The sequence below is a fragment of the Lytechinus variegatus genome, chromosome 1, assembly GCF_018143015.1.
Source record: "Lytechinus variegatus isolate NC3 chromosome 1, Lvar_3.0, whole genome shotgun sequence".
NCBI lineage: Eukaryota > Metazoa > Echinodermata > Echinoidea > Temnopleuroida > Toxopneustidae > Lytechinus > Lytechinus variegatus.
In genome coordinates, this window is record NC_054740.1 from 50,028,968 (window position 1) to 50,056,171 (window position 27,204).

General features: G+C 38.3%; 2 protein-coding genes across 2 annotated transcripts; one reads left to right on the top strand and one right to left on the bottom strand.

The window, feature by feature from the left end:
* Window positions 1-419: 419 nt before the first annotated feature.
* On the bottom strand, window positions 420-929 carry LOC121430934 (nascent polypeptide-associated complex subunit alpha, muscle-specific form-like). Its single transcript, XM_041628372.1, has one exon. The coding sequence runs from the start codon at window positions 927-929 to the stop codon at window positions 420-422; it is 510 nt and encodes a 169-aa protein (XP_041484306.1).
* A 9,087-nt stretch (window positions 930-10,016) lies between these two features.
* Window positions 10,017-19,585, top strand: LOC121415722 (cytochrome P450 2U1-like). The gene is made up of 6 exons (XM_041609045.1): window positions 10,017-10,703; window positions 12,128-12,356; window positions 13,107-13,506; window positions 15,075-15,264; window positions 16,019-16,156; window positions 19,315-19,585. The coding sequence occupies exons 1-6, from the start codon at window positions 10,340-10,342 to the stop codon at window positions 19,491-19,493; spliced, it is 1,500 nt and encodes a 499-aa protein (XP_041464979.1). The 5' UTR covers window positions 10,017-10,339; the 3' UTR covers window positions 19,494-19,585.
* Window positions 19,586-27,204: the final 7,619 nt, after the last annotated feature.

Consider the following 27,204-nt stretch of genomic DNA (forward strand, 5'->3'; position numbering starts at 1 on the left):
GATATAGCCGAGTTTCCAGACCTGCGAGTTTCCTTGTGGTTTTTCTCCCCATCTTCAGGAGAGACCTCTTACACTGTAGAGCTGCTGGGGGGGGGGGGAGAAATAGGTCTCTGTATCGTTTGTCTCTATTCAGTTTATCAGTAATGTTCACAACTTTAGAAAGAGCAGAACAGCAGAAGTAGGTTTTAGAATCCTTTATCCCCCCAAGCCTTTGACACGACTTGAAGTGAATTAAAACGAGTCAGTGGCAAGATGAAATTCCTGTCCAAAAAGCAATGTCTATTTCAAAGGCTCCTCCAAGCAGTGAACTCCAGAAAGTAGAAGAAAAACAAAATGTAACGTCCAGCAAACACGAAAACCAGCAGGAGCAAAATGCGTAAGACAGAATCTCCAAGAACACCAAAAGTATGTCATAGCACTTAGAGACATCTCGTAATCTGAGTGCCACGCAGGTCTACGCTGGCCCGACGGAGAGACCGTCTGGGCGAAGGAGCTGGGGTGGCAGCAGGAGCGATGATGTCATCCTCAGGTGATGGAGTAGGAGGAGGTGGAGGTCGAACAGCCACCGCAGGGGGTGCTTCACGAGGAACTGCAGCTGGGGCAGCACAGCCGGACGGGGATGACAAGACATCAACAGGGAGCTGTTGACAGGAGCCATCAGGTTGATCCACCACCGGTGTTTGGCAGGCTTCGGTGATGGACTCAGGTTGCTGTCGAGGAGACGGAGTGGGCGAACCCGCACATCGAGATAGTGATAGTCCACCAGACACATCAGCCGGTGTCAGGATCGATGGGGCAGATGGGGGGTTTGGGTAACTCCGGGCACGAAAGGTCATCCTCCACCAGTGGTGGACTGTGACCCAGGGAAGACAAAGCATTGGAGGGGCATAGCATTGTTCACAGACAATACTCAGTGCCCCTCCATTCATTGTCTTCTCCGAGTCAAGGATCTGCCAATGTCCTCCACCGTCCTTGTGGGCAAGGGCCTATGTACCGGAGTGTAGTGCCGTAGAAACTTGCGATTCCATATAGTGTGATTTCAGAGGATGCGGCCCTGTTTGGTTCAGAACACGGACGTGGTTGCCAACAACAAGGGGAAGAAGCCGTTTATAAATGTGCTCCTTCCAGCGTTATGCTCCCTTCATGTGATGGGTCGAAGGGCCTTCTCCCTTGCCTGGAGCCTCGGTCTCGCACCAGGTGTTGCGTGGTTTGTATTTGCCAGGGATGATAAATTCCTGGATCGGGTGGCCACAGACACACATGGCTGGGGAGAGCTTTGTATCCCTGTTCGGGGTGTTGCGATACTGAAGTATTGCTCGTTGAAAGTGATCTGTTTCCAGGGAGCCAGTAGCAGTGCCCGTGTTGCTCATGAGGCGCTTGATGGCCATCACAGCAACCTCAGCTCGACAGTTGCTGTGGGGAAATGAAACAGAGGCAAGACGATGATGGATACCCCAATCCGCAAGGAAATGACGCGAAGCTGCTGCTGTGAACTCAGGGCCACCATCAGAAGCCAGCTCATTAGGAATGCCGAAAGTGGTGAAAACACGACGGAGACATGTGATGAGTCAATGTCGGCCCCTGTGCAGACCGTACGACGATTTGCCAGTTCGAGTACCTGTCCACTATGTAATGAAAATAGTCTGCACAGATGCACTGAAATAGGGAAGGCCGGTCAGAAGACAGAATCTTCAGCACGAGCAGTTATCGAGGCAACCCTTTGCGAGTAGCATGCAGGTGGGTCAAGACTTCATCCCTGAGGGAAGGAGGAACAAGTACACAATCATTGAGGAGGAGGACCCCATCAACCGAAGAAAGTCCATCGGGAAACTGGAAGTATTCACGCAGTGGGTGGGGAAATGCATGGCGGTGTGCAGGCAAGCCAGATTCGATGAGTTCGAGGAGGGTCTGCATGTTGTCATCACTTGCTGTTGCAGTAATTACTCTATCCCATGTAACCGATTGAGGTGAATAGAGTCCAGGGCAAACATGACAGAGGATAGTGTGCAGACTTCAACAGAATCAGTGTAAGGCTCCAAGATCTAAAGCCCCCCCCCCCCTTAACGTCGGTGAATGCAGGAACGACAGCGGCATGACACCAACCATGGCTATGTCATCTGGGAGGTGCAATCTCTCTGCCTTGCGTGTAGGGTGACGTGAGAGGCAATCTGTTCCTCGATGACGGACGCCAGGGGCATGGAACATTCTGAACTTGTACCATTGTGTCTTCTCCTTTAGATTCCGCAAGCGGGGATTAGGGATCCCCTCCAAGGCCCTATCGCCAAAAATCTTGAGTAATACGTGGCTTGTGGTCAACGCCAATGATCAGATCCTCGCATCCCAAGACAAAGTATCGTGCTTTGTCAAGGGCGTACGCTACTGCTAGTGCCTTACCTTAAACTGGGGCGTAGTGGAATTCAGCAGCATGAGTAAACCGACTCCCTACAGGTGTTACTTTCCAATCTGTTACACAGTAGAAGGGGATAGTGCCATCGCAGGTGCAGTGTTATACTGCAGAAGCCTATGCCATCCTTAGACCAGTCCGTTGCCAGGCAGGTCTGCTTGCTTGCTATGGGTCAAATATCCTCACGCCATCGTCGATCTCGCCGGCAATGACAGCTTTGGAATCTTCAAAGGCACGCTGAGGGGGGGGGGGGCAGTAGTCCAGACGAATGGCTTACTGGGCTTAAGGAGCTAACAAAATGGTAACATCTTATCTGTCATGCTGAAGGCAATTGGTTGACAAGCCTAAACCATGACCGCACCTCAGTGATATTGGACGGTGCTGGGAAATCAAGGATCGCCTGCAGGTATTTCTCGCATGACCGGGCACTGTCAGTAGTGATTTTGAAGCCTGCGAATTCGACAACATCTGCGCCAAGTGTGGATTTTGTAGGGTTGAAGATGATCCCTTTCCTACCACAGATGTCTAGCCACTCGACTGCTTGGAAGAAGCTGTCAGCCAATGTGTCAGCCCAGAGTAAGGCGTCATCAACACACTTTGCCTTCCATGGGATGGCTGATAAAATGTCGTCTCATCGCCTGGTGTAGCCCTCGACAGAAGCGATGTATCCCTGAGGCGCGGTTTTGTATTGGTATCTAACCCCAGGGTGTGATGAATGTTGTGAGATTGCGACTTTTTTGGCAGATGAGTACACTGTGCTAGCCATTCCAAGCATCACAGACAGTCTTCTTCTTGCCGTGTGGAACTGACCTTTTGGAGAAAAGGGGAATGAGTGTGGTGTGTCTTGCAGTGGCATGAGCATAGAGGGCGTGGAAGTCGACAGCCCTTCTCGGTTTGCCATTCTTCTTGGCACAAACAACATTCCTATGGCGCCAAGTGACAGGCTCACCAAAAGGTACAGGTTCAAGCACACCCAGCTGAACATCGTGATCCAACCCATCCTTGACTGCATCCCGCCATTGGAGTGGTACAGGCATGGGGGGGGGGGGCGGGGACGATCGCCCCACTAACAAAAATATCGGGGGCAAGCATAGTGTTTTGCCCCCAATAATTCTGTAAGTGCAAAAGAAATTGAACTAAAGTTACACAGAAATCGTCAAATTAAGCAAATACAGTCTAAAATTTGTTTATTTTACATCTGTGGTACCATACAAAATTATGATTTCTCCGCACGTTCCGCACGGGAAATGATTCCATCTATCATTGGAATTTTTGTTGAAGTACATTTACGCTGGAATTTAAATATCCAGGCATTTTTTAATTTGCAAATGAATAAACAAAAAAATGGCATACCCTTTTTTCATAGGCGGATCCAGGTGAGTAATGATGTAAACCTCTAAGTTGATTTTTATATATATATATACTGAAAATTCCCCATTTCATGACAGTTTCATCAAAAATTTTGGCTCGTTATTATTGCTCGCATTGGTAAAAAATATATATATATATATGTGCCAAAGCATCCTATTCTTATAAAGGGCTTAAACTGTCCAGTTTTCACGTTCTCACCAGGCCTATTACATGTATAAATAAGATAACATATTTATGAAGTCCTAATAATTACATTGTCCTTTTCCAGAATGGAATATCAACGAGTTCATCTCGAGTTTAGGAAGAGGACTAGGAAGGTAGTCATTATTTTTCATATTATGACAAAATGTCCTTAAAATGTCTCGTCCCTATGTCAAATATGATCATTAAAAAAAATCAGCTCGCGCTTTGCGCTCTCACTGTTTATTAAATGCTAACCGTAACCACTTAAAAATTTACCAACACAGTGCTTGAAATAATGCTTATTGACCCTTCTTCGGATCGGAATTCCATTTTTTTCAGATCGCGCTTACATTTTTTTTAATTTCTTGACCATTTTCTGTGATAAGGTATCAAATAAAATAGCAGATATTGAATTTTTTAGGCACGTGATTTTCTTTTTTGAAATTCAGATACCCCCCGCCAAATGAGTTTTTAGTATCCTTTCTTCAAATTGTTTTTGCTGACTCATGCATGTATGAGGAATAATCAAAGTAATTTCAGTTGAAAGAGGAGATTCTAAGCTTTACATTGGTAGGTCATTTGTCTATTGTATTTACGATTAAGTTATGATTAATATTAAGTTATGATAAAATAAAATTGTACGTATTATTTCTCCAGACGACAAAATACCACCCGCAAATAACACAAATTTGTTTTATTCCCTAAAATTGTTGAAATTAGAAGGCATCAACAAATTTCAACAATGTCATTTTCTCTACAGGCGTTTAAATTCTCAAATTCCACAAAAATTTCGTGATTCATTTACACGTTTCCAACATACATCATTTTGATACCCACTCAAATAATCAAATATGCATTCCAAACATCTTCCAACACAACATTCGTTTTGAATATAAATATTTCCCATCTTACGTCTCCTTGTGACTTTAAACATGATAACGTGAACCATGGACAAATTGTTGTTGCGGCATTTATATTTTGCCCCCACTGATATTTTGTTGAGCATTCTATTTTATTTAGTAATTCATGCACGCCTCCCTGCTCACGTCTCCCTCTCTTGTTCCCTTTCCTTTTCTTTTCTCTGCCCATTTCATTGTATTGTGTATTGTATTGTATTGTATTGTTGTTTTTTTGTCTTCAGGCATATCCCGCCACAAGCCTCAGCCTTATACGCCTTCTTCCTTTAACCCAATATGTATATATTTATATTTTTATAACAAATTGATTTATGTATAAATTTATGTTAACGAAAAATTTAATGAAATGGAAGAAAATAAATGTTTTATTTGAATTTGAATTGAATTGAATCATCACTAAATCTCGGTTTAGTTTTTTTTTTCTGGGACGCACTGTATATATATATATATATATATATATATATATATATATATGTGTGTGTGTGTGTGTGTGTGTGTGTATATATACATACATATATATATATATATATATATATATATATATATATATATAGCGGAAGAAATTTTCCAAAAGCCTCGTAACACTGGCGGTCATTCATAGTGGTGAGGGTCAATATAGAGGAAAAAATGACTACGAAGTTATCGAAAGCTTGATTAAATGGAGAAGCAAGGAGCAACGACCACTTCGTAGTCATCTTTTCTTCCATATATATATATATATATATATATATATATATATATATATACAGTGCGTATCAAAAAAAGTTTACACATTGATAAAATCCTGTAAAACTATACATTTGTAATATCCTGAAAATTGTTCCACATTTTAACATTGGTACAGGTCCATTAAAGCAAATGGCGATATAACTGTCAAAAAATATTTCCGCTTGAGTGAGCACCACTTACTTTTGAAAAGTTAGTGAAAAATGATTTGCGCAGAAATTTGAAATAGTTATGCGAATAAAAGTAGCCCTTAATCATGAAGAACACATGGAATTTAGCTAGTAAAAGTGATTTGAAGATATCGTCTACATTGTTTGACTTGTTTCCTTGCCCAAAACACTTCGAAGAGTGCATTTTGCCCCACCCCACTACCCCACACACCGAGGCCATCGTGACGATATTTGCTTTACACTGAGCTGTGATTTACATGGAATGGCTTAAGCTTGATTTTCATTTTGTTAATCATCGCTAAGCTTGGGAAAAGTGTGGAGAAACAAGTATTGAATGAAAAATGAAATGTAAACCAACTTTCAATGATAAAAACTTAGTGAAAAAATGCTGGAGATGTCTGATATAAAAATTTGTTCAGATTCAGTTATGTCCTCAGATCCAGCTGGCACAAATAGGGTAAAGGTTGTGCTTATTGAATGTTGAAATTTCAATTTGGGTGGCAAAATTGTCACAAAATGCTTAGATCTATCCGTTTTATTCCAATTGACTGAAAGTGCAAGAGAAATGTATGGTAAATCTTTCGTAGTGTCAGTTTTATTTCGTCCTTTCGACTTGACACAGCATGAAAACGAACATTTCTGCGCAAACAGATTTCTGCGAGCTTTCCAGAAATGGACAGTGCTCACTCAAGTGTAACATTCTGACAAATGTTTTACTTTCATTGGATAAATGAGACCCAAACCCAAGATCATATGTGAAAAAATTACCCACGTGTTGTGTATTTTTTAATTCCCAGGACTTTTTCAAAGCGTAAACTTTTTTTGATACGCACTGTATATATATATATATATATATATATATATGTGTGTGTGTGTGTGTGTGATGTGTGTGTGTGTGTGTGTGATGGAGGTGCCGTGGCCGAGTGGTCTAAGGCGCCTTGCTATACATAAAAGAGTCCGGGGTTCGATCCCCGGCCGCGGCACCTATGCCTGTGAGCAAGGCATTTAATCTACAATGCTCTTTTATCCTGCTTTCGAATAAATGGAAATGCTATATGCATTATTGGTAACTAGGTGTGAAATTGTTTAAAAAAAAAAAAAAAAGTGATATGTGTGTGTGTGTGATATGTGTGTGAAGAGTTGTTTGTTTTGTTTGATCGAGTGCCTTTGAAATGTTGATTCATGATTTTACCTCCCAATCCGAAAAATGGATCGACGCCCCTGACATACACAAATGCTGATAAATTATATTAGGGAATGTTTAAAGCACCGTTTGACATTTATATATTATTGTGAAGGGGGTAGTCTGCTTAGCTCATGAAGAGTACCGAGATTACGGAATGCGATCTAAAAAGTGTTGGTATTAAGACCTGAAAAGTTTTAAAAGCATTTTCTTTTTGCATTCATAATTATAAAGCGTGATTAGAAGGTTTTGATACAGGACCTACTGACATGGATATGGTAGATTATAAGGACTGTTTAGGGCAATTCGTGAGAAGGGTCGTATTTGGGATGATATTATTGACATACTAACACGAAAAAGGGGCATTTTATGAAATGTTCGAAGTATTTTACGAAAAGGATATTATCTCACTTATGAAAACGCGAGCCCGTGCTGAAAAAAAAGATATTCAAACTTAAAAATGTAACATTGTGAGCATTTTTTTGGTAATCATCATCTGGGATTAGTGAGGAATGTCCTATTGATTATTTTATGATTAAAAAAAGTATCCAAAATATCGCGTTCAGGTCTCATTTTCTAAAACCTTGCAGCTCGCACAGCGCGCTCGTATTTTTGATAGTGAGATGCATCCTTATCAATTTTTATAAAAGGTCCTTCAAATTAGCTGTTTGTAGTGGACAACTCTTCATTGGTTTTGTAAACAAATTTTCAGATTTTCCCCAATATGTTTCATTCCGCATCTTGCCTCCCAAGCAAAACATAATGATATGAAGATATAATTAACTTCGTGTGTGCTAGGCTCAGGAAAGAGACAAGCAGAAATGTATAGGTAAAGGGGAAATCTGGAAATTTGTGTACAAAACAAGTGATCGATATTTTCCCAAGTCAGCGATTTTGAAAGCTTTCTGCCAATTTGTGGATCCCTATAAAAAGTGTTTTAATGCATCTGAAATTTCCACAACTCTTATTTATTATCAACCGATTTTGATGAGGCTTTAAATCGCACTTCTCTCATTTCACCTTTTCTAAATAACATTGATACACCCTCTTTGGGATTTTTATTCATTTAAATAAGCACGCACGGTTAAATTGACTTTTTTTCGTTTGAATACCTTCAAGCGATAAATTGAAGGGTATAGAGTCCATGACAATTCGCAAGACAATCACGATATTTAGTTACATGACTGCCACAAGGCCTAGACAGAAATTAAGAATAAATATTTACATTTCCAATTAGTGTTCTATTTTTAAGAAGGTGGCACAATTATGTGAATGACACTGACAGTACATGGGGGGAGGTGTAGGGGGGGGGGGTGTTACTCCGAAAATTTAGACGATCAAAAACTCCCCAAAATGGCAATCATTTCATAATTATTTATTTATATATTTATCTATTTCAGTTTTATTTACACAGGTTATCCATTTCAATTTTTGTAACTGATTTAAAAAGAGGCCCTGCAACGATAAAAAGAACATATACATATTTTACAATAGACATGAATAAGGTACAATCATACAATAAAAATAACATTATGAAAATTATACATGTAAAGCAAAGAAAAACGAACAACAATAAACACACACACCCACACACGCACACCCACACACTCACACACACACACACATATATATATATATATAGGCCTATATATACAAAAAAGTTGGGTCTAAACTAAAGCTTAAGCTTTCCGGAAGTGATGAGGGGTGTAGTGTGCTAGTCATAATTATGAAGAGCATTTTTCCACCTGAAAATCTTGACAACCCCCAAACTCAATTAACATATAAATAAACACACAAACATTTGAATAAATAAATAATCAGGTAATTTTATTTTAAAGGCCATCAGCCCTCCCGAAGAAAGGAATTTTCTCTCCAGAGATAAACTTGACACCCCCTCCCCCCCAAAAAAAAAAAGATCGTCAGTCCCAAATAAAGCAATTTAATGGGCATGTCTTTGTTTCAAAATTTAAGGGGTGTGCCCATACATTCACCCCCTCCCCGATCCACGTCTTGGTTGAGAATCTTGCATTTAAGGCCTCTGACCCCTTCCATAGAGATTATGTAGACTGACTAACTTAGAAAGTAATTTGAAAAATATAACATTTGAAATAACAAATTACATTTTTGGGGGGTATTATTATTATTATTATAAAGTCTTATTTATCCAGGGTAGCCTCATCAGTGACGTACACTGTTCTCCCAGAGGGTCCTGCTGCATTCAAACACATACAAAAGAAAACAAAACAAAGGACAACAAATTAGAAATTATATATTGGATGTCTCAGATTGGAATACCAGAGATATTCCAAGAGTTGTGCAAATATTCCAAGAATCGCAGATGAGTGAAATCAATATAAACATGGTAAAGACAGCGTGAAAACATTTCAAAAATTTCATATTTTCAATATATTAGCATAATATGCATTCGCAATTTTGCACTAGGATGAGCCGAGTTGAGGGCCCAACCTATACAGAAAAAATGGAACTCACTACCAAATCAATTTAATGTCATATTGATAAGAGAGTTATCGGGTGCCCGTTTCATAAATCATGAATTTGCAATAACAGTTTTAAGCTATTGAAATAATTCAATTTGACTGGCTGATAGTGAGTTTACTTCAGAAATTGTGCATAATCTGTTATTGCAATTCTTTATGAAATGGGAGCCCAGGTGGACTTTGAACGTACTACATGTAGTTCAGATGTCAGCATAACAAGGCGACGTGTTTGAGGTATATCTGATGACATGCATAGCTGCATTCGCATTAAAAAAACATTTCACCCAAGATTTTCACCATACCTTCACACGTTCTGGTGCCGGCCTACAGCGTAGAACCATCGAGGTCTCTTAAGCCAACCGCGTAATGTTTTTGTTGCATGACAATAAGCTCTTTTTGTTCAGAATCCACGGGGGCATCCACCATTTTATTTCGTGCTGCAATAATTCAAATACACCACTCATGCATTCATGTGTTTTGAAGCTTCAAAGATACTTTTTTCGTTTGTATTAGAATAATCGGACGTGTAAAGTCATAGTTTAACCCTGGGGATATCTCCATTAACCTGAGATTTTGAAATCAAGAGAAGATTGAGTATAGACTCTCGTTGTGGAGAGGGACCTGTGTCGATGTACTGTACGAGTGTGTAACATGGTTGCAAGCGCAGTAATAGATTCCGATCTGAAAAGTGATTTGATTGTCCTTCAGTCGATTCTTTGAGTGGATACACCTTTCAAAGTTGTGTAAACAAATTCAAAGAAAGGTTTGATCACTGCTCATTGTTTGACCAGTAGTCAGAAATAGAGGCCTATTACAGCGGACTAAGAGCTGCTTGATATTTTCGGGATATTGAATGTATTAACAAAGTCAATACGTGGAGACGGAGGATGGATATGGGTATATTCCAAACTAGCAGATTGAGAGATGGGCTGGTGTTCGTCGCTGCTTTCCTTCTTGTGAAATGGCTGGTGGTGGGATCCAAATCAAGAAGAAAGTCGGCGTTTCCTCTGCCCCCTTCGCCTCCGGGTCTCCCACTGATCGGACATCTTCTTATGCTCCGTGGAGACTTTCGCCATGTCTTCCGAGGACTGATGGACAAGTACGGCAACATTTTCTCGATTCGTGTAGGACCCCAGACGATCATGGTGATGAACGACATCGATGCGGTTAAAGAAACCTTCGTGAACCAGTCCGATACCTTTTCAGACCGACATATGCCCCCTCTGCTCAAATACGCTCTTGGTTCTGCGGGTAATTAGGTTGTACCAAATTATCAAGAATTATCAAGAGTTAAACTTTCAGATTGATAGATTAATATAGGATTGATATAGGAGTTATCACAGCAGATCATTCATTTAAACCTGTTCCATAGTGTTGGTAGAATGTTAATGTGACCCAATCTAAATTTATACTTAAAGGACAAGTCCACCCCAACAAAAACTTGATTTGAATAAAAAGTGAAAAATTCAACAAGCATAACACTGAAAATTTCATCAAAATTGGATGTAAAATAAGAAAGTTATGGCATTTTAAAGTTTCGCTTATTTTCAACAAAATATTTATATGAACGAGCCAGTTACACCCAAATGAGAGAGTTGATGACATCACTCACTCGCTATTTCTTTTGTAATTTATTATATGAAATATGAAATATTTTTATTTTCTCGTCATTGTCATGTGAAATGAAGTTTCATTCCTCCCTGAACACATGGAATTCCTTTATTTTAACAATTTTTGCTTCAGGCAAGGAGGTCTTAATCGTCAAATTCGTAAAATTGAAATATTGTATAATCTAAACAATAAAAAAACCAAAGAAATAGTGAGTGAGTGACATCATCGACTCTCTCATTTGGATGTATTATAACTGGATCGTTCATATAACTATTTTGTTGAAAATAAGCGAAACTTTGAAATGTCCTAACTTTCTTATTTTACATCCGATTTTGATTAAATTTTCAGCCTTGTCCTTGTCTGATTTATCTCTATTGATTCAAATCAACATTTTTCTGGGGTGGACTTGACCTTTAATAACTATGTAACATATTGCATGCAGGTTCATGTATTTTATACATATATATATATATATATATATATATATAGCTTTAATTTTGTCTCTGCAGGGGCCGCGGAACGGTTTTTAAGGGGGGGGGGGGGTGGCTGACCATGCAAAAAATCACAATCTTATGGCCATTTTCATGTTTTTGTACATAGTTTAGGAAAAAAAGAGTGGGGGGCTGAAGACCAGCCCCCCCCCCCCCCGTTTCCGCGGCCCCCGCTCTGTGCATATAGGCCTGCATACTTTGCATTTTAAATGGCCCAAAATGGAACCGATAGTGCTTTGCTGATTGGGCTACTATTTTTTAATATATGAAATAAAGAAATATATTAATGCATTAATGAATAAATAGATATGTACATTACAAATTACCAACCGAATAAATGAATCAAGGAATAAAAAAGAAACTTTATGCAGCCCAGTTATTATTGTATTCATTATCATCGCAATATTTGGCATAACTGGAAGGGGACCAAACAAGAACTCAATTCAGACCGTTATCATGGTTGTGCACAGTATGCCAAGGTTCATAATGGATTTGATGTCTTGATCACAATTTAGAGCGCAAATCAACACTCGTTTCAACTCGGTATTAGGTTTAGTCATTCATTTTTTTCAGGTAGTTTTGCCTTTGACAATGGCCCTGTATGGAAAGCTCGTCGTCGCTTTGGCTTCGGTGCTATGAGGACGTTCGGCGTTGGGAAGTACAGCATGGAACAACGGATCATCGAAGAGGCGAACGTACTTTGTGAGGTCATCGAGAATAACCAAGAAACCAGTTTCAACCCAAGAGAACTTATCACCCACTCCGTATCCAGCATCATCTGCGGCATAACCTTCGGACAGAGGTAAGTGTACACGAATAGGCGCCAAAGTACTCACGAGATCGATGCATGAATATGGGGGAAAGGGTGCCTCCGATAGTAGACTAAAAGCTTCAGTCTCTGTATTTTGGTTGTTCCGCTTAACTGCGTTCGCTCCACTCACCATATAGTAAAAAGTCAGAAATCCTGTATACTCCGATAGAAGCTTTCAAAATACCGAGTATAAAGTAATTTGAAATTAATCATAACAATTATGATCTTTCACAGACTAATTGCCATTTACTCTGCCAGCTTTGAGCTTTGAGCACCATTCCCCTTGCCTCGCCTCTACTGCATGAACAGTGATGATTGCGAAATATCAGGGATCACATTGCCGGTGCAAGTGGCATCCGTCCGCTGTACTTTATTCACAAATTTAACATAAACTAAGAAGTCGGCAAAATAGTAAGATGTTTATAATTGATTTGTATTTTTGCATTTTTCATTTGTATGTTGAAAAGTAGATATAGAAAAATATATATATATATAAACTTGAAATTCTTAATCGCGAAGTTTCTATTTTGCAAATGGTGAAGATACAATATTTTCATGAAAGTTCATCTGTGTTGGTTGAAAATAAGTAAAATTGAACATTTTGCTCACAATAATACAATATTGCTTATCTTTTTTGATGAATGTCAGGTAGGCATTACCGATCTGTCATAGATTAATTTCCAGTTATTTGCTAATATTCTTATTGCAATGATTGTTGTATATACTTTCTGCTCCTTGAAGGTTTGATTTAAATGATCCAGAATTCAAGGAATTGATTGGAAGAATGCACACTGCACTGTCAACCATCACATTTTTCTCCGTGGGACAACTTTTCCCGTTTCTCCTACACACGCCTTTGTACTCTGACTTCCGTCAACTGGTCTTCCGGCTCAAATCTCTGGTAACGCGCATGGTCCGGGAACACGAGAACAGCCTCGATGATCAGCACATTAGAGACATCATTGACCTCTACGTCTTGGAGATTCGAGAGCAGAAAAAACGCAGAGATGACATCGTATTTGATGAGACGAGGGTGTGGCGTGGCATCTTCGATCTGTTTGCGGCAGGGACAGGGACCACGAGTACGACGTTGATGTGGGCTATTTTCTTGATGGCATCGCATCCTGATACCATGAAGCAGGTGCGAAAACTAGTGGCCCTTAATTGTCCTATTCATTCTTGACTGACTTAAGCATGGGTGTCGATCACGGGGGGGGGGGGGAATGGGGGATATATCCCCCCAATATTTCAAGTGGGGGGATGGCCTGTATTATCACCCCCCCCCCCAATAATTAAGGGTAGAAAAATTATAATGATGATGAAAAAAAAGTTTAAACATGATGATTATAGTATGCCATCAATCAGTTTGTTTCCCTCGCAATTTGTGTATACTGTTATTAAACAAAAACATTCTTTTCAGGACTATTAACCAGATTAGTGGAGGTTCAAGATGAAAAAGAATGAAATGTTTATGTATATGATATTTTTTAACACATGGCATAAAAGGACCCCAACGAAAAACAACCTTTGTTGATAGGGTGTTCCATCCCACCAGTGGTAAGTAAATTAATTTTAATAAATCATGATGGGTGGAAAAATTAAACGGAGTAAAATGGTGGCAAGATAAATCGTCTAAGGAATGACGGTAAGCCCGATGGTGCACGAGAAGCCACAAACACACATAGCGTGAGGGTTGTTATCAGTTGTAGGCCTAGGTATTTTCCGTAACCAATTGTCCGGATATGTTGCATTTTTTAGTCAGATATATGAAGACGACTTCGATAACAGAATTCTAAATGAAATTAATGATATTCTCAAAATTAGCGAGTTTGCCATTCATTCAATTTCCATGTCAATAGGCGACAATTTTCTTAATTATTTGCGTTAGTAATTTTGTAAACACTTTTCTCTTCTTTGTGTTCAAATTAAAATCATCCAAACCATGCAAACCGCTCACAGAACACAATGGAAGGTGGTGGTAACTGACAGTACCTGTGTCTACAGTCTTGATTTTGTTTTTAAAACAATTTTTGTTATCACTGTTATGAATCGATATTTGTCTACGAGCGACTACACATCAAACATTATTGGTGGATGTAATAGGCAATCGATTATAATTGTAGGGGAATACTTTGCATACAAACGGTCTCATATTTTGACAACACATTTGGGGCAGTGATGAAGAATTACATTTGACTTGTCAAATTTCCGTCTTTCCTAAAGATGTAATTGATATCTGTGCAGAAAATGCATCGTTAATTCAAAAAAGTATTTCAGACTGAGAAATTGCGCAATATCCTTTAATCAAAATTTATACTAAATGCACAGTAAAAACGCTGTTTAAGATTTCATACAATGCTCTTTACTATATGAACCTTACAGCATTTGTTTAACCGTTTAAACAATCATGTTTAAATCATTCAAGGTTAGATATATAAAAAATTCAACACTTGTTTAAACTGTTTAAACAATTACTGTAAGCTTCATATAATAAGCAGCGTTGTATATTTTGTATGTGTGTGGCACTGGGAAGCGGGAGTGTTGGGGCTGAAAATGTAACCTGAATAAATACCTCGATTTTGAAGTGACACCCTTTTTTTTCTTTTCAAATTTACAACAAATTTCCAGAAAAACCCTTCACCAGGGCCCTGATATACTTTAAGACGTCTGATCATATTTTTGTGATGCACTCTCCCAACCATCTTCCAGGTGCAAGCTGAGATTGATAGCATTATTGGCGATCATCGCTCACCATCGATGGCAGACAGGGAGGCAATGCCACTGACAATGGCAACTATCTTGGAAATCCAGAGATTTCGACCAGTAGCACCCCTTGGGTTTCCCAGATTCACCAGTAGGGATGCTGTGGTCAAAGGATATTCCATTCCTAAAGGAACAGGTCAGTAGTCGACCGGGGGGGGGGGAGCAGGGCGTCGAAACAAAGGATTGTCTTTTGTGTTTGAGAGGACGCAACAATGAGATGCCCCCATCCCCATTATAATCCTTTGGATGCGCCGACGCCCATGATTGCGGATCAGAGTCTCCCTCTGCGGTATATCCTTAGTAAAATAGTTAAAGTCACTCAGGCCTTCATCCGACCACGATACTCCTGGAACCAGCAGGACGGAGGAAGGGTCGGAGGGAGCTCAGATGAAAGATCGGAGTAGTGCCTGTGTGGACAGAGATACTCCTACCTTTCTCCGAACAAGGATTTGTTCGGAGAAAGGTAGGTGTAACTCCGTCCAAATAGCCTACGTCTAGGTTGTGATATGATTTATATATTTTCCTCCGACTAGGATCCCAAGTGGCTTGTGTCTCAGAGTCGTTTGCCGCCATGCATTTCCAGTCGAGTAACATCCTTTTTGCACAATCTATGCCTTTCCTGTAAAATTTATATGTAATAACAGACCGGTGGTAGCAAATGCAATCAGTATAACGTAAGTCCCCTTTGAGGATTGACTGCAATTCTTCATGCAGGGAGGTGTTGTTTGGTAAGCAATCTGCAAAACAGAAGTCAGTCAAGCATATACAGGTATCAAAAAATGGCTTCAACATATTAAATTGAATTAGTTTGATGTAACAACATTAGTTTTTAAGCTAATTCTTATATTGCAATGTTTTCTTTTCATCTTCTCTTGCCTTCGACATTTTAGCGGTCCTCGTGAATTTATGGGAGCTCATGCACAGTACAGAGTATTGGGACCAGCCTGAAAAGTTCAAACCTTCACGATTTCTGTGTGAAGATGGGAAGAGCATTATCAAACCGGATGCATTCATTCCATTTGGTACAGGTAGGCTCTTAATAGGTCCATGGTATATCGCATGCTTTTATGTGACAAGTCAGGTGGTGTTGGTGATGATGGTTGGTAAACCGTCGTCGTACCGAGTTTGAAAAAGTATAGTGGAAATATTTTATCCGAGGTTGCCAGACCAACCGAAGAATGCTTTGACTATCCTTTCGAAAGAAACACCCGGTATATTTGTTTTATATCCCTTCAATTTTAAAGTTTGGACGAAAATATTGGTAATGTTCTAATTGACCCATCTCCATGAACTGAACAAAATCTATATCAGCTTAACTGCGCGCGGCTATTACCCAACCGGCTCCCAAGCATCACTCGAGGTGATTTGGTATTGCGCGGCGTGGCTGTGAGCTCGTCTAATAATTTCACTTACCGGTTGTGAAGGTTGTGAACTAAAATTAAGCAGCCTGAATCTTTCGATGATCGAATGACGGCCATTTTAGCATGCAGAATCATTATTTCATTTCGTTTATTTCCATTTTCAACAATTACAATTTGTTTTGTACATTTTGACATATAAATAACAAAACATATTTTAGGTATCCCTGTGCAAAAATTGTATTCAAGATTATTCCATATCAGGATGGAAATGGAGGAGGCTGCTAAAAAGCGGCGCTTATAGAGTGCAGCCTCCTAATGAATATTCCTGTAGTTGCATAGCATATGAATATAACAAATAACAACTTGAGCATGAACCGGTTAAATCAAAAGGAAATAGGGGAAATTATAAAAAAGCAAGACGAGGTTTCACAATGACATTTAATTATCGGAAAGTTTGTGATTCAGCTTAAGCAGGGACCGCAGAGCGGTTTTCAAAGGGGGGGGGGCTGCATGAGCATGCAAAGAATCACTATCGTGTGGTCATTTTTACGTTTTTGTTTACAGTTTTGGAAAAAATTGGTGGAGGGGGGGGGGGGCTCCCCCCTTGTATCCGCGGCCCAAGAGCTAGTATTGTATTTACCTGCGTGTGTGCTGATTGTGCTGCGCTCAGCGGACCCATGCAGATAAAGCGTCTGTGCCGTCGCATCACCAAACTTGCCGGTGAATCTCGGAGACTCTTTTGATCTTCGATGAATTTCATTTTTCTCGTGAAATTATGATTCGAAAGGTTCTCAACTAGTCAAACACCAATAAATTTTCAGTAAGGGATATATATTTATGATGCTTAATCTGTTATAGCCAAGGCAAGGTGGAGGAGGTGTTCCCCCCCTCCCTTATCGAACAGATCTTGGTAGCGATCTCGCCGAAAATTGGCGCGCACCTCCCTCATGGCGTAACGTCCCTCATTTGATAGGCCCCTATTCAATTCTTCCAAAATCAAAGTTATTTTTTGATTATTTTGATGCATAAAATAATAATTTGGCTGTAAAACCTTGAATATTACTCCAAACTGCTAAATTTTGGTCTAGACGCTCTTATTACGATTATTATCAAATGTATATCGAAAACTGGGGATATCATTTTTTTCGTTTGTATTATTCATTGCGGTGGCGTACGGTGGGTCATGGCATTGGGGGGCACCAGCAAAATTTTTGAGTCATTAATATTATAGTGGGCGTGTGAAGCGCGCTCAATTGCCAGGTTTACTGACTTAATAGAGAGCGGGCTCATTAATTCAAAACGGTGGACTCATGAAAAGAATAGTGTGGATATCCACGTCAACATGCGTCATTGTCAGCGTAATTTATAGAGGAAATCTGCATAAACAATGGGTTCAACCGATGGTTTTAACACCACCTTTGTGAATTCGGGCCAGAAAATTTCATCAAAATTGAATGAAAAACAAGAGAGTTACTACATTTTTTTCATTCACCTATTTTCACAAAAAGTTGTATATGCAACAACAATTGAAATGCTACTAATTCCTGGGTGAAATAAAGCTTTATTTCGCTTTACATTTGGGATTAAATATTTATCCTTCTTTGATTGGTTGAAAGAGCTTCTCGTGGTTAATGGTTATTTCAATTATTTCAGAATGTTGGCGCGATTGACACTCTATGTTATACTATTTCGAAAATGACGTCACGTGTATGACATTTCCCTAATTGTATTCAAATTACAATGACGTATCGGGGATCTCGGTGTAACTGTTCGCATCGAAGGAACATCACATAGTATAGTGAGTGATTGTATTACCGACCGGCCTTGTATTACCGAACGCGCGCATCATATGCGTCAGAAAATAATCAAATACGCTCAAACCTTTGCAACTTCCTTCCAAAGGAAACTTAAATAGAAAAATGATGAAAAATTATCAAAAACACAATTTCGAAGTCTTTATATCCTCAAAACAATAAAATATGGTCAAAATAGCTCATCAGTGACTTTGTTGTTTTCCCAACTTTTCCCATAGAAAACACACGTTCGGTAATACGATACCTTTTTAAGTGACCAAAATATTTCACTTGCGAAGAGGGGTCCGATTGGAAGCTGATGTCGTAAAAATGAAAAACAATTTCGGCAAAAATTCTGCATGTTTATATTTTGTAGGTATTTGTGTATTTATGGTGAAAGTTTGGTGAATTTTATTGGAATAATGTGTTTGATATGATCAAATTCATGAAAAGTGTTCGGTAATACGATCCACTACCATACTATTCTCCCGAGGGCTTCTCGTGGTGAATAATAATAATTAGGGGCACCTCTGCCCATGTTTTTAGCCAGAAATTCTCTAATGTGTTTGTATTATGTTAAAGACAAAATGGATACAAAATTATTCTTAAAAATAGCGAGTGACGTGATCGGGTTCAAATTGGAAACCGACAGGATGATGAAACTATTTTTGTAAAATCTTTACATCCAAATTCAATGACATTTTCAGCGTTATGTTGGTTTGATATTTCTTTTTACCTTCGAATTTATTTGATTTTACAACATGATGATTTAATGATTTCATACTTTTGCGTAATTTGCACACAGTAATCCTCATCTGCACATTTACATGTAACCCTGATAATTGCAGTAAATTTCAGGGTCATTTTGCTGAAATTCCTTCTCTATATATTTTCCTTATCGCTTAGAGACATGTTTTATGATAGCGGTACACAGATAATATTATTATTATTTAGTATTAATATCCTTTCGAACAGCCAATTCCAATCACTTTGATGATTAAACCAGTTGATTTATTACTTTAAATTGCATAGGGAGTCGTTCGTGCTTGGGAGAGATATTGGCAAAGATGGAAATCTTCCTGGCTTTCACGTGTCTCCTTCAAAGATTCAACTTTTACTTGTCTGAGGATTCACCGACAAACACTGAACCAATACCTGGACTTGCATTGATACCGCCTGATTTCCGTATTAGAGCTGAGAAAAGATTGTAAAAATGTTACTTTCTGACTTTGTCGCCTCTTTCATTCATTCATTCATTTATTCATCCATTATTTCTGTCTTCTTTTCTTTCTTTCTTTCTTTGTTATCTTATCTTTTTCTTTCTTGTTTTCTTTCTTTATTTCTTTCCCCTTTTCTTTCTTGTTATATATAAGAAGAATTGTAAAAGCAATTACATTCATTTATTTAGTAATTTCCCCCTTTAAGAATAGCCTACAATGATCAAGAACATTCCACAACATAAGTTTTTGTTAAGTAGGCCTCTGCCTATTTAAAGGCCAAGGATTATTGTTATTTCTGAATAGAGATTACTTTACAATAGAATTGTATTGGTAGTGGAATTGAATAGGCTTAGCTGTTTTGTTGACACATGTTAATTTCAATGAGGTCATTCAAGAGTCTTCTGGAATTTGACTGCTCCTGAAAGGAGAATGTTTTTTTAAAGACAATACTAGAACCTTCCATAATAGTGAATACTATATAGAAGCCTCTAGAATAGTGAATACTAGAATGATCTAGAATAGTTGAAATGTGCATATAAAAGGACATCATCACATCATATCAGATCAGAACTCAGAGTTTCATGCCACACTTTATGTCAGAGCGGTGTTGATTTCCACCTGGAATAATTATCTTCTGTGGAATTATTTGCACACTATCAATGAACTGTTTGCAGTTATTTTGAGAGAGGAATTTTCAGTTCTCATCGAGATCATCAACATCATCAACCTGTTCAATTAACGCTCTTCAACCCATGGATTGCTGAAATTGACTGTTAATCATCATCAACATCGTCTTCACGGACATTTCAACTCGTTACAGTGACTCTTGTTATTCATCGTGCTTCAGCATCAGTTTCATCGTCGCCATCATTGTGGACTCTTATCTGGATTTTATCATTTGGATTATTAATCGGATATATTGCACATCTGTCACCTCAAGAGGCGTAAGATATTTATTTATGTTTTCTTAGTTTTTGAGTGTTATATTTCCTGTAATAAAAGAAAAGGACATTCAATTTCAAATTATTTTATTGTTATTTGTTGCAGTATCGTAACATTCTATGTTACGATACTGCAACAAATAACAAGTAGATTTTAAAATATAAAGTTTAAATTTTCCTTTTTTTTATTACAGGAAATTGATCATGTACTTAAACAAAATAAAACCAAATAATCTTACATTAATCTCTTGAAGTGTTTGATGTACAATCCAGGGTTATAGTTCACTGTTATAGTCCAATATATTTTCCAGGTAGGCTGGGAAGATTCCTTATTGATGATGGCGATGATGAAACTGATGTTGAAGTCCGATGAATAATAAAAGTCACTGTAACGAGTTGAAATGTCCGTGAAGACGATGTTGATGATGATTAACAGTGAAATTCAGCAATACATGGGTTGAAGAGTGTTCATTGAACAGGTTGATGATGTTGATGATCTCGATGAGAACTGATAATTTCTCTCTCAAGATAACTGCAAACAGTTCATTGATGGTGGGCAAATAATTCCACACAATATAGATATTCCAGGTGGAAATAAACTGATATGATCTGGTGAAGTGATCTCGTATGATGTGATGATCTCCTGCTCTCATATGATGTGATGATCTCAAATGATGTGATGTGATCTCCTGCTCTCATATGATGTGGTGATCAAGTGATCTAATATGATGTGATGAAATCCTTAAAGAAACTGCAGCTTTTATATACCCATTACAGCTATCCTTCTAGATTTCACTATAATGGAAAGTTCTAGCATTGCCTTCCAAAAGAATGTTCTTCCTCTTTCAGGAGCCTTCTTCATTTCTAAAACATTCTTGAATGACCTCATTGAAATCAAGAGTGTCAATAACATAGCTAAGCCTATTGTTCCTAATCTCTATTCAGAAATAACAATACAACTCCTTGGCCTTTTAAATAGGCAAGGCCTGCATAATATAAAGACATCTGGAACGTTCTTACAAACATGCTGTGGAATGTACTTGATCATTCTAGGCTATTTTTAAAGAGGAAATAACTAATAGATTAATGTAACTGCTTTCATAATATTCTTCTACAATTATTCTTATATATAACATCTACAATTCTTTCTTTCTGTCTCTCTCTTTGTCTCACACCCAACATACACACATACCCTTTTCCTTGTTTCCAATGCTATCCATGAACTCGTTATGTAAATAAAAAAAACATTGTTTAAGATGTGACAAGGTTTGCAACGCAAAACAAGTATTAATACCAGAATCAGATAGAATTAATCATATTAGGCAGGTGTTTTAGCCATAGTTTAAAAGGAAAATGTAGAAAAAAAATCAAAATGAATGTCATAATTATATGTAGATTTATATCAGATGTTATTACTTGACTATTTCGTGTATATTAAAGATGAGCGTACTAAGGAGCCGAGGAAATGGAGGTCAGTGACCTTGCTTATCTGTGACTACAAAATGATATTGATAGTCCAAAAGTTTGTCGATGGAATTATTACGTGTGAAAAGGGAATAGTTATGAACATGTAATTTGACGATATGTCCCAAAAACATTTTGTAGAGTATACGAGGCGCTTGGTGTGTCAAACAGAGCAAAATAATTATGTTGTTTTATATTAGTCGACTCAGACAGGTTTTTTTTTGCTGTGTATTTGATTTCATTATTGTTTTCTTCTGCATTCATAACCTTCGTATACAATACCATTTCCATTACGTATCAAATATACCATATCGGTAATTGATTTTTGTATGAATCATACACAATAATATATATATATATATATATATTAAAGTCATTATAAACAAATATGATCTACTACCAACGAAAAAAGAATTATAACATTTACAGTGTGCTGGAGAAGGATTGTCATTACAAGTAGATTGCTTGGAAAAAATGACCGGAATAAGAGTCATTAAATTAATAAATACATTTATAAAGCAGAACGGAAATGTTATTTTGTTCATAATTATATAATGATGAAGATGGAGATGATAACAATGCGGATTATGGTGATAATTGTAAAAATAAAGGCCATGATGGACATGATGATGATCAAAACTGCTACCGACACTCCCTGTATCCCAAGACCATCCCAGAATGGAACCTTCTCTCTGAGGATGTCAGAAATTCTAAAGACGGAGGAGTTTTCAAACTCAAACTTGAAAGTTTGGACATCAACACGCTTGTCTCCAAAGCACACTACCAAAATTAACTGTGTTTAGCGCTTGACCCCCTAAACCCAAACGTACGCGACAACCAGATGCTGGTGATTGTACGTCAACGGACAGATACAGATACAGATTTCTTATTCCTGTGGGTGAACAGGGCATTAAGATCAGGCACCAGTCCCCGTATATGCATTTTTAAGTGCTGTTTAATAATTTCATTATTATTATTATTATTATTACTTATTCTCGGCGAACAAAATGAAATAACAACATAATGTGCGTGTAAGGAAAGAAATTTAATTTTAGAATGTTTCAGTTAAAATTTAAACATGTGTTAAACATTTTTACTTTATCCAGGTTAGGGTTGTCTTGTAGACAAGCATGTACATATGTTTTGAAAAGCAAGCATTGGAAACGCTTGATACTCCCCCCCCCCTTAGAGTATAAGTGTACCAGATTTATGTCATATTTTGTACATGTGTTAGAAATATTTCTTATTAGGTGAAGCATTTTCATACAAGTGTCATGAACAGCCAATAGTGCTCTAGAATTGATGAATGTAGAATTACAGCTGTACAGGAAGCCTTTTATTATTAAGAATGTGTTGCTTTATGCACTCATCTGTTATTGAAATTCTTTGAATTACTTTATAGAAATTTTACAGTTAGTCCTAGTAACGGTATCTATTAGATGGTTAGTTTCAGTAATTCAGGGAGAACCACCTAAGCTAGAATAGACTACAGAAGTTAGTATATATAGGCAGTCTAAGTTAAAACTGAGGGACTACGTCGGTGAAGAGATAACGACCCCAGCTGCCGCCGGTTCTCCACTGACATGATTGGTCAAAATTCATGTCGTCATTGGGGGCTCGATCTCGTCCACTTATTCGTTGAAGCCACATCTCTCTGATCTGGAGGCTACTCAGCAAGGGGTAACTGTCTGCGGAGGCCGAGTGGAAGAGACATCGCAAGCTGCGGAGGCCAGGAACTGGACCGACCACCAGGGCCGAGTGGGGCATGTCAAGCCAGAAGAGATGATGGGGGCTCTAGTCAACTGTTATTATTCAGTTAAGATGTATTTTGTTATATATTTGTATATTTTTCATGTACAATAAGTGTAAACCCAATCAAAAGAGAACAAAAGAATGGATGAAGAGATTTGATTAAATCTTCTAATAATTGTAATCCTCAGTTTTACGTATTCCTTATTTGCTGTCAAGCAGCAGTAGGTAAATAATTTAAAAAAGTCACTTCACACGTGACAGTGCGATTATGTCGTGGCTTTATTAAACAGAGATGAATGCTTTTCGGATTCTGGTGTCACAATGACATAACTATAAAACATGAACATGCATAATACCTCTAATTAGAGAGTTACATACAAGTATGTCTGGAACTGACCGATATCCTTGTTTTAGCTTCCCGAAGGGGGGGGGGTTAAACCCCCGGTTAGAAGGCCCCTCTCCCAAAAAATCAACGTTAAATTTCGCGGCTGCTTCCCACTGGTTCTATGCTAGCCGGACAGGAATACCAGCACAGCTACCTAAGAATAGAAGCAATCTTATTGGAAAGAGTAAATTGAGAGGAACCATTTAAAAAAAAGTTTCATCAAAATCGGTTATGGAATAAGCAAGTTATGGACGATTAAAAAGTCTTGTTGTACTTTCTATGTGGATCCTCAAATTGGCAAACGTGCTTCAAAATGGCTGATTTTGTGGACAACTCTCCATTTGTTTTGTACACAAATTTTCAGATTTTCCTCATCTTTCAAATTGCATCTTGCCTCCTTCTGAGCACAACATATCTCATGAGAAAATATAATCCACACCATATATGTCAAGGTCTGGAGGTGATAATGTGAAATATGTAAAATAAAGGGGAAAATCTGAAAATATGTGTACAAAACAAATGCGATTCATCTCCCCTCACTCAGTCGCAAGCCAGTCGCCGACCAGTCGGGTCGTAAGTGTGCGGTGGCCTTTACAAGCCTTCTGACTATTTTCGTGATGAGAATGTGGAATTAGTTCCAATAAAATGGAATCAAAGTCATGATATTTGGCTTGTGACTTTTGAAAAGTGACATTTTTGCCTTCTGACGGTGCTCACTGAAGCATGACGTAAAACACGTCCATAACATTTACTCAGAGGGTAGCTTAAGAAGTTACCTACACGCTCATGTAAAAATATATTAAAAACTCGCATTGGTTCGGAAATTATTGATGTTTGTTAGAAGGGGGACTTACTTTTGTTGTTGTGTACATAACAAAAAGTAAGTCCCCCTAAATCAAATTGCTGTAACTTTTGAACGGAATAATTTTGAAATATGATATTTTCTACACTCATTAAGCAACTCCTGGAGAAAAATACGATTGATCGATTGAGTCATGCATGAGTAATAGACCAGTTCGTGGTTACTTCATGGGCAATTTAGGTCAAATGACCTTTCATTTCTTTCATTATGATAGGCAGATTTCAAAGCAAGATATTACGTAAGCTTGCCTTACATAGCAGGATGAAGAAATTGAATAGATCAGGTGACTAGAATAGCACTTCAATGAACACTTAATGAAGGTATCTGTTGCATTCCTACTTTGAATGCACATCTTAGCATGTTGCACAATGTACTTTACAAACTGAAATACCAGTCGTTCGTGGAAGCATTGTTGTTTTTTGTGGATGTAAATGAAAACGACAATTAGAAAGAATACATGAATAATCAAGACATCAAAGTTGGTGCCTATCTCATTAGATTTAAAGCACCATGTTACTTTAGTACAAATGACCTTCTTCTGATCATGCGTAGAATCTTTTGATCATGCGCAGAAAGGAACTACGAACTGGCTTATCAAAGATTGAATTAAAAATGACAATGTTTGAAAGTCACAAGAGTGGTTTTTCAGATTGTGTAAATACAAAGTGGGACAAAAGTTGTTTTTTAGGGAAACTTTATGGTGTTAGAGCTGTTTTACCATCCATCATTTAGCCACCTCACACAAAATTTTTAAATCGTTTGTTTATCATCGGCGGATCCAGGGGGTGCGCAGGGTGCGCGCGCCCCCCCCTAATATTTGAGCGGCGCCGAAGGCGCCGCTCAAAATAAAAAAAATAAAAAAAAGTAAAAGAAAGGAAAGGTGCCGCTTGAAAAATTAAAAATAAATGAAAGAAAGGGAAAAGGCGCTGCTTTAAAAAAAATTATACACTGATATAACATTAGCAACAGTAAAGGAAAGACTATCCCCAGCAAAGCGTAATCATATCATCTTCCTTATTTTTCTTTAAACTACCCTTTTCCCAACAACTTCGCCGGTAGCAGTGCGCTGCCTGCATATAACTGGCGCCAATCAAGAATAATCAGCGCCACCTTAATCTAAATCGGCGCCGGACAAGAATAATCAGCGCTATTTAGTTATAAATCGGCGCCAGTCAAGAAAAATCGGCACTGCCAGAGTCTTAACCGGCGCCGATCAAGGATAATTAGCGCCACCTAAATCTAAATCGACGCTGGACAAGAACAATCGGCGTCATCTGGTTATAACTTCGGCGCCAGTCGATTATGGATTACCGCTGCCTGAATCTTACGTAACGTCGGTAAAAATAGTCAGTACTACTTGTTTAAATCGGCGCCGGTCAAGACAAATCGGCGCTGCCTTTGTCTTAACCGGCGCCACCTAAATTTAAATCGGCGCCGGTCAAGAATGATCAGCGTCCCCTGATTTCAATAAATAAGCGCCGGTAGAATAATGAAGAAGGGCCTATTGCTAACCAAATCTAGATCGGCGCCGCGGTCAAGAATGATCGTTTTGCCCTCCCCCAATAATTCCGCATGTGCAAAAACAATAAGATGGTAATGTTACACAGAAATCAGCAAACGAGATTGAGCTACACAACTCGTTCTTTATTAAAAATCGTGCTCAAATTATCCGCTTTTCAGATTGGAACATAAAAATTTTCAGCTCGCGCTTCGCGCTCGCATCATTTCTGTAGCAAAACCCCATACTTTTCATGATTAAATAGGTGAATAGAATGTCCCGTTTTTAGTTCTGACCCTCAAAAGAACTCCCGCTTCGATTTGCAATAATCTTTTGTTGGATATAATCTTGTTCTTTATTAAAACGTACATTAAACTGTAATGTTTTCAGATCGAAATATCAAAATTTTAAGCTCGCGCTTCGCGCTCACATTTTTTTTAGATACCCATCTTAATCATTGGTACCAAGAATGCTTAGAATATCAAGCTTTCTGGTCAGAATATAAGTAAATTTCAGCTCGCCCTCGGCACTCGCATTATCTGTGTAGTGAGATATGTATCCTCCTCATGAGTTACTACAAACAGTCCTAAACAGGCACCTTTTTCCTGTTTTCAGGTCAGTATACTTTAAAAATTTCAGCTCGCGCTTCGCGCTCGCATTAATTTGTCGGTGAAATATGTGTTTCTATCTCATGAGTCATATATATCTACATGATATGAGTCATATATATATATATATATATATATATATATATATATATGCATGTGTGTGTGTGCGTGTTTTGACAGGGTCAGGCATTA

What these genes read in the sequence shown, in the direction of transcription:
- LOC121430934 (XM_041628372.1), bottom strand. Translation starts at nt 929, where the DNA reads ATGAATGGAGGGGCACTGAGTATTGTCTGTGAACAATGCTATGCCCCT.
- LOC121415722 (XM_041609045.1), top strand. Translation starts at nt 10,340, where the DNA reads ATGGATATGGGTATATTCCAAACTAGCAGATTGAGAGATGGGCTGGTG. An exon ending in ATACGCTCTTGGTTCTGCGG is followed by an intron (nt 10,704 to 12,127) that starts GTAATTAGGTTG and finishes CATTTTTTTCAG; the next exon opens with GTAGTTTTGCCTTTGACAAT. An exon ending in TTCCATTCCTAAAGGAACAG is followed by an intron (nt 15,265 to 16,018) that starts GTCAGTAGTCGA and finishes TCGACATTTTAG; the next exon opens with CGGTCCTCGTGAATTTATGG.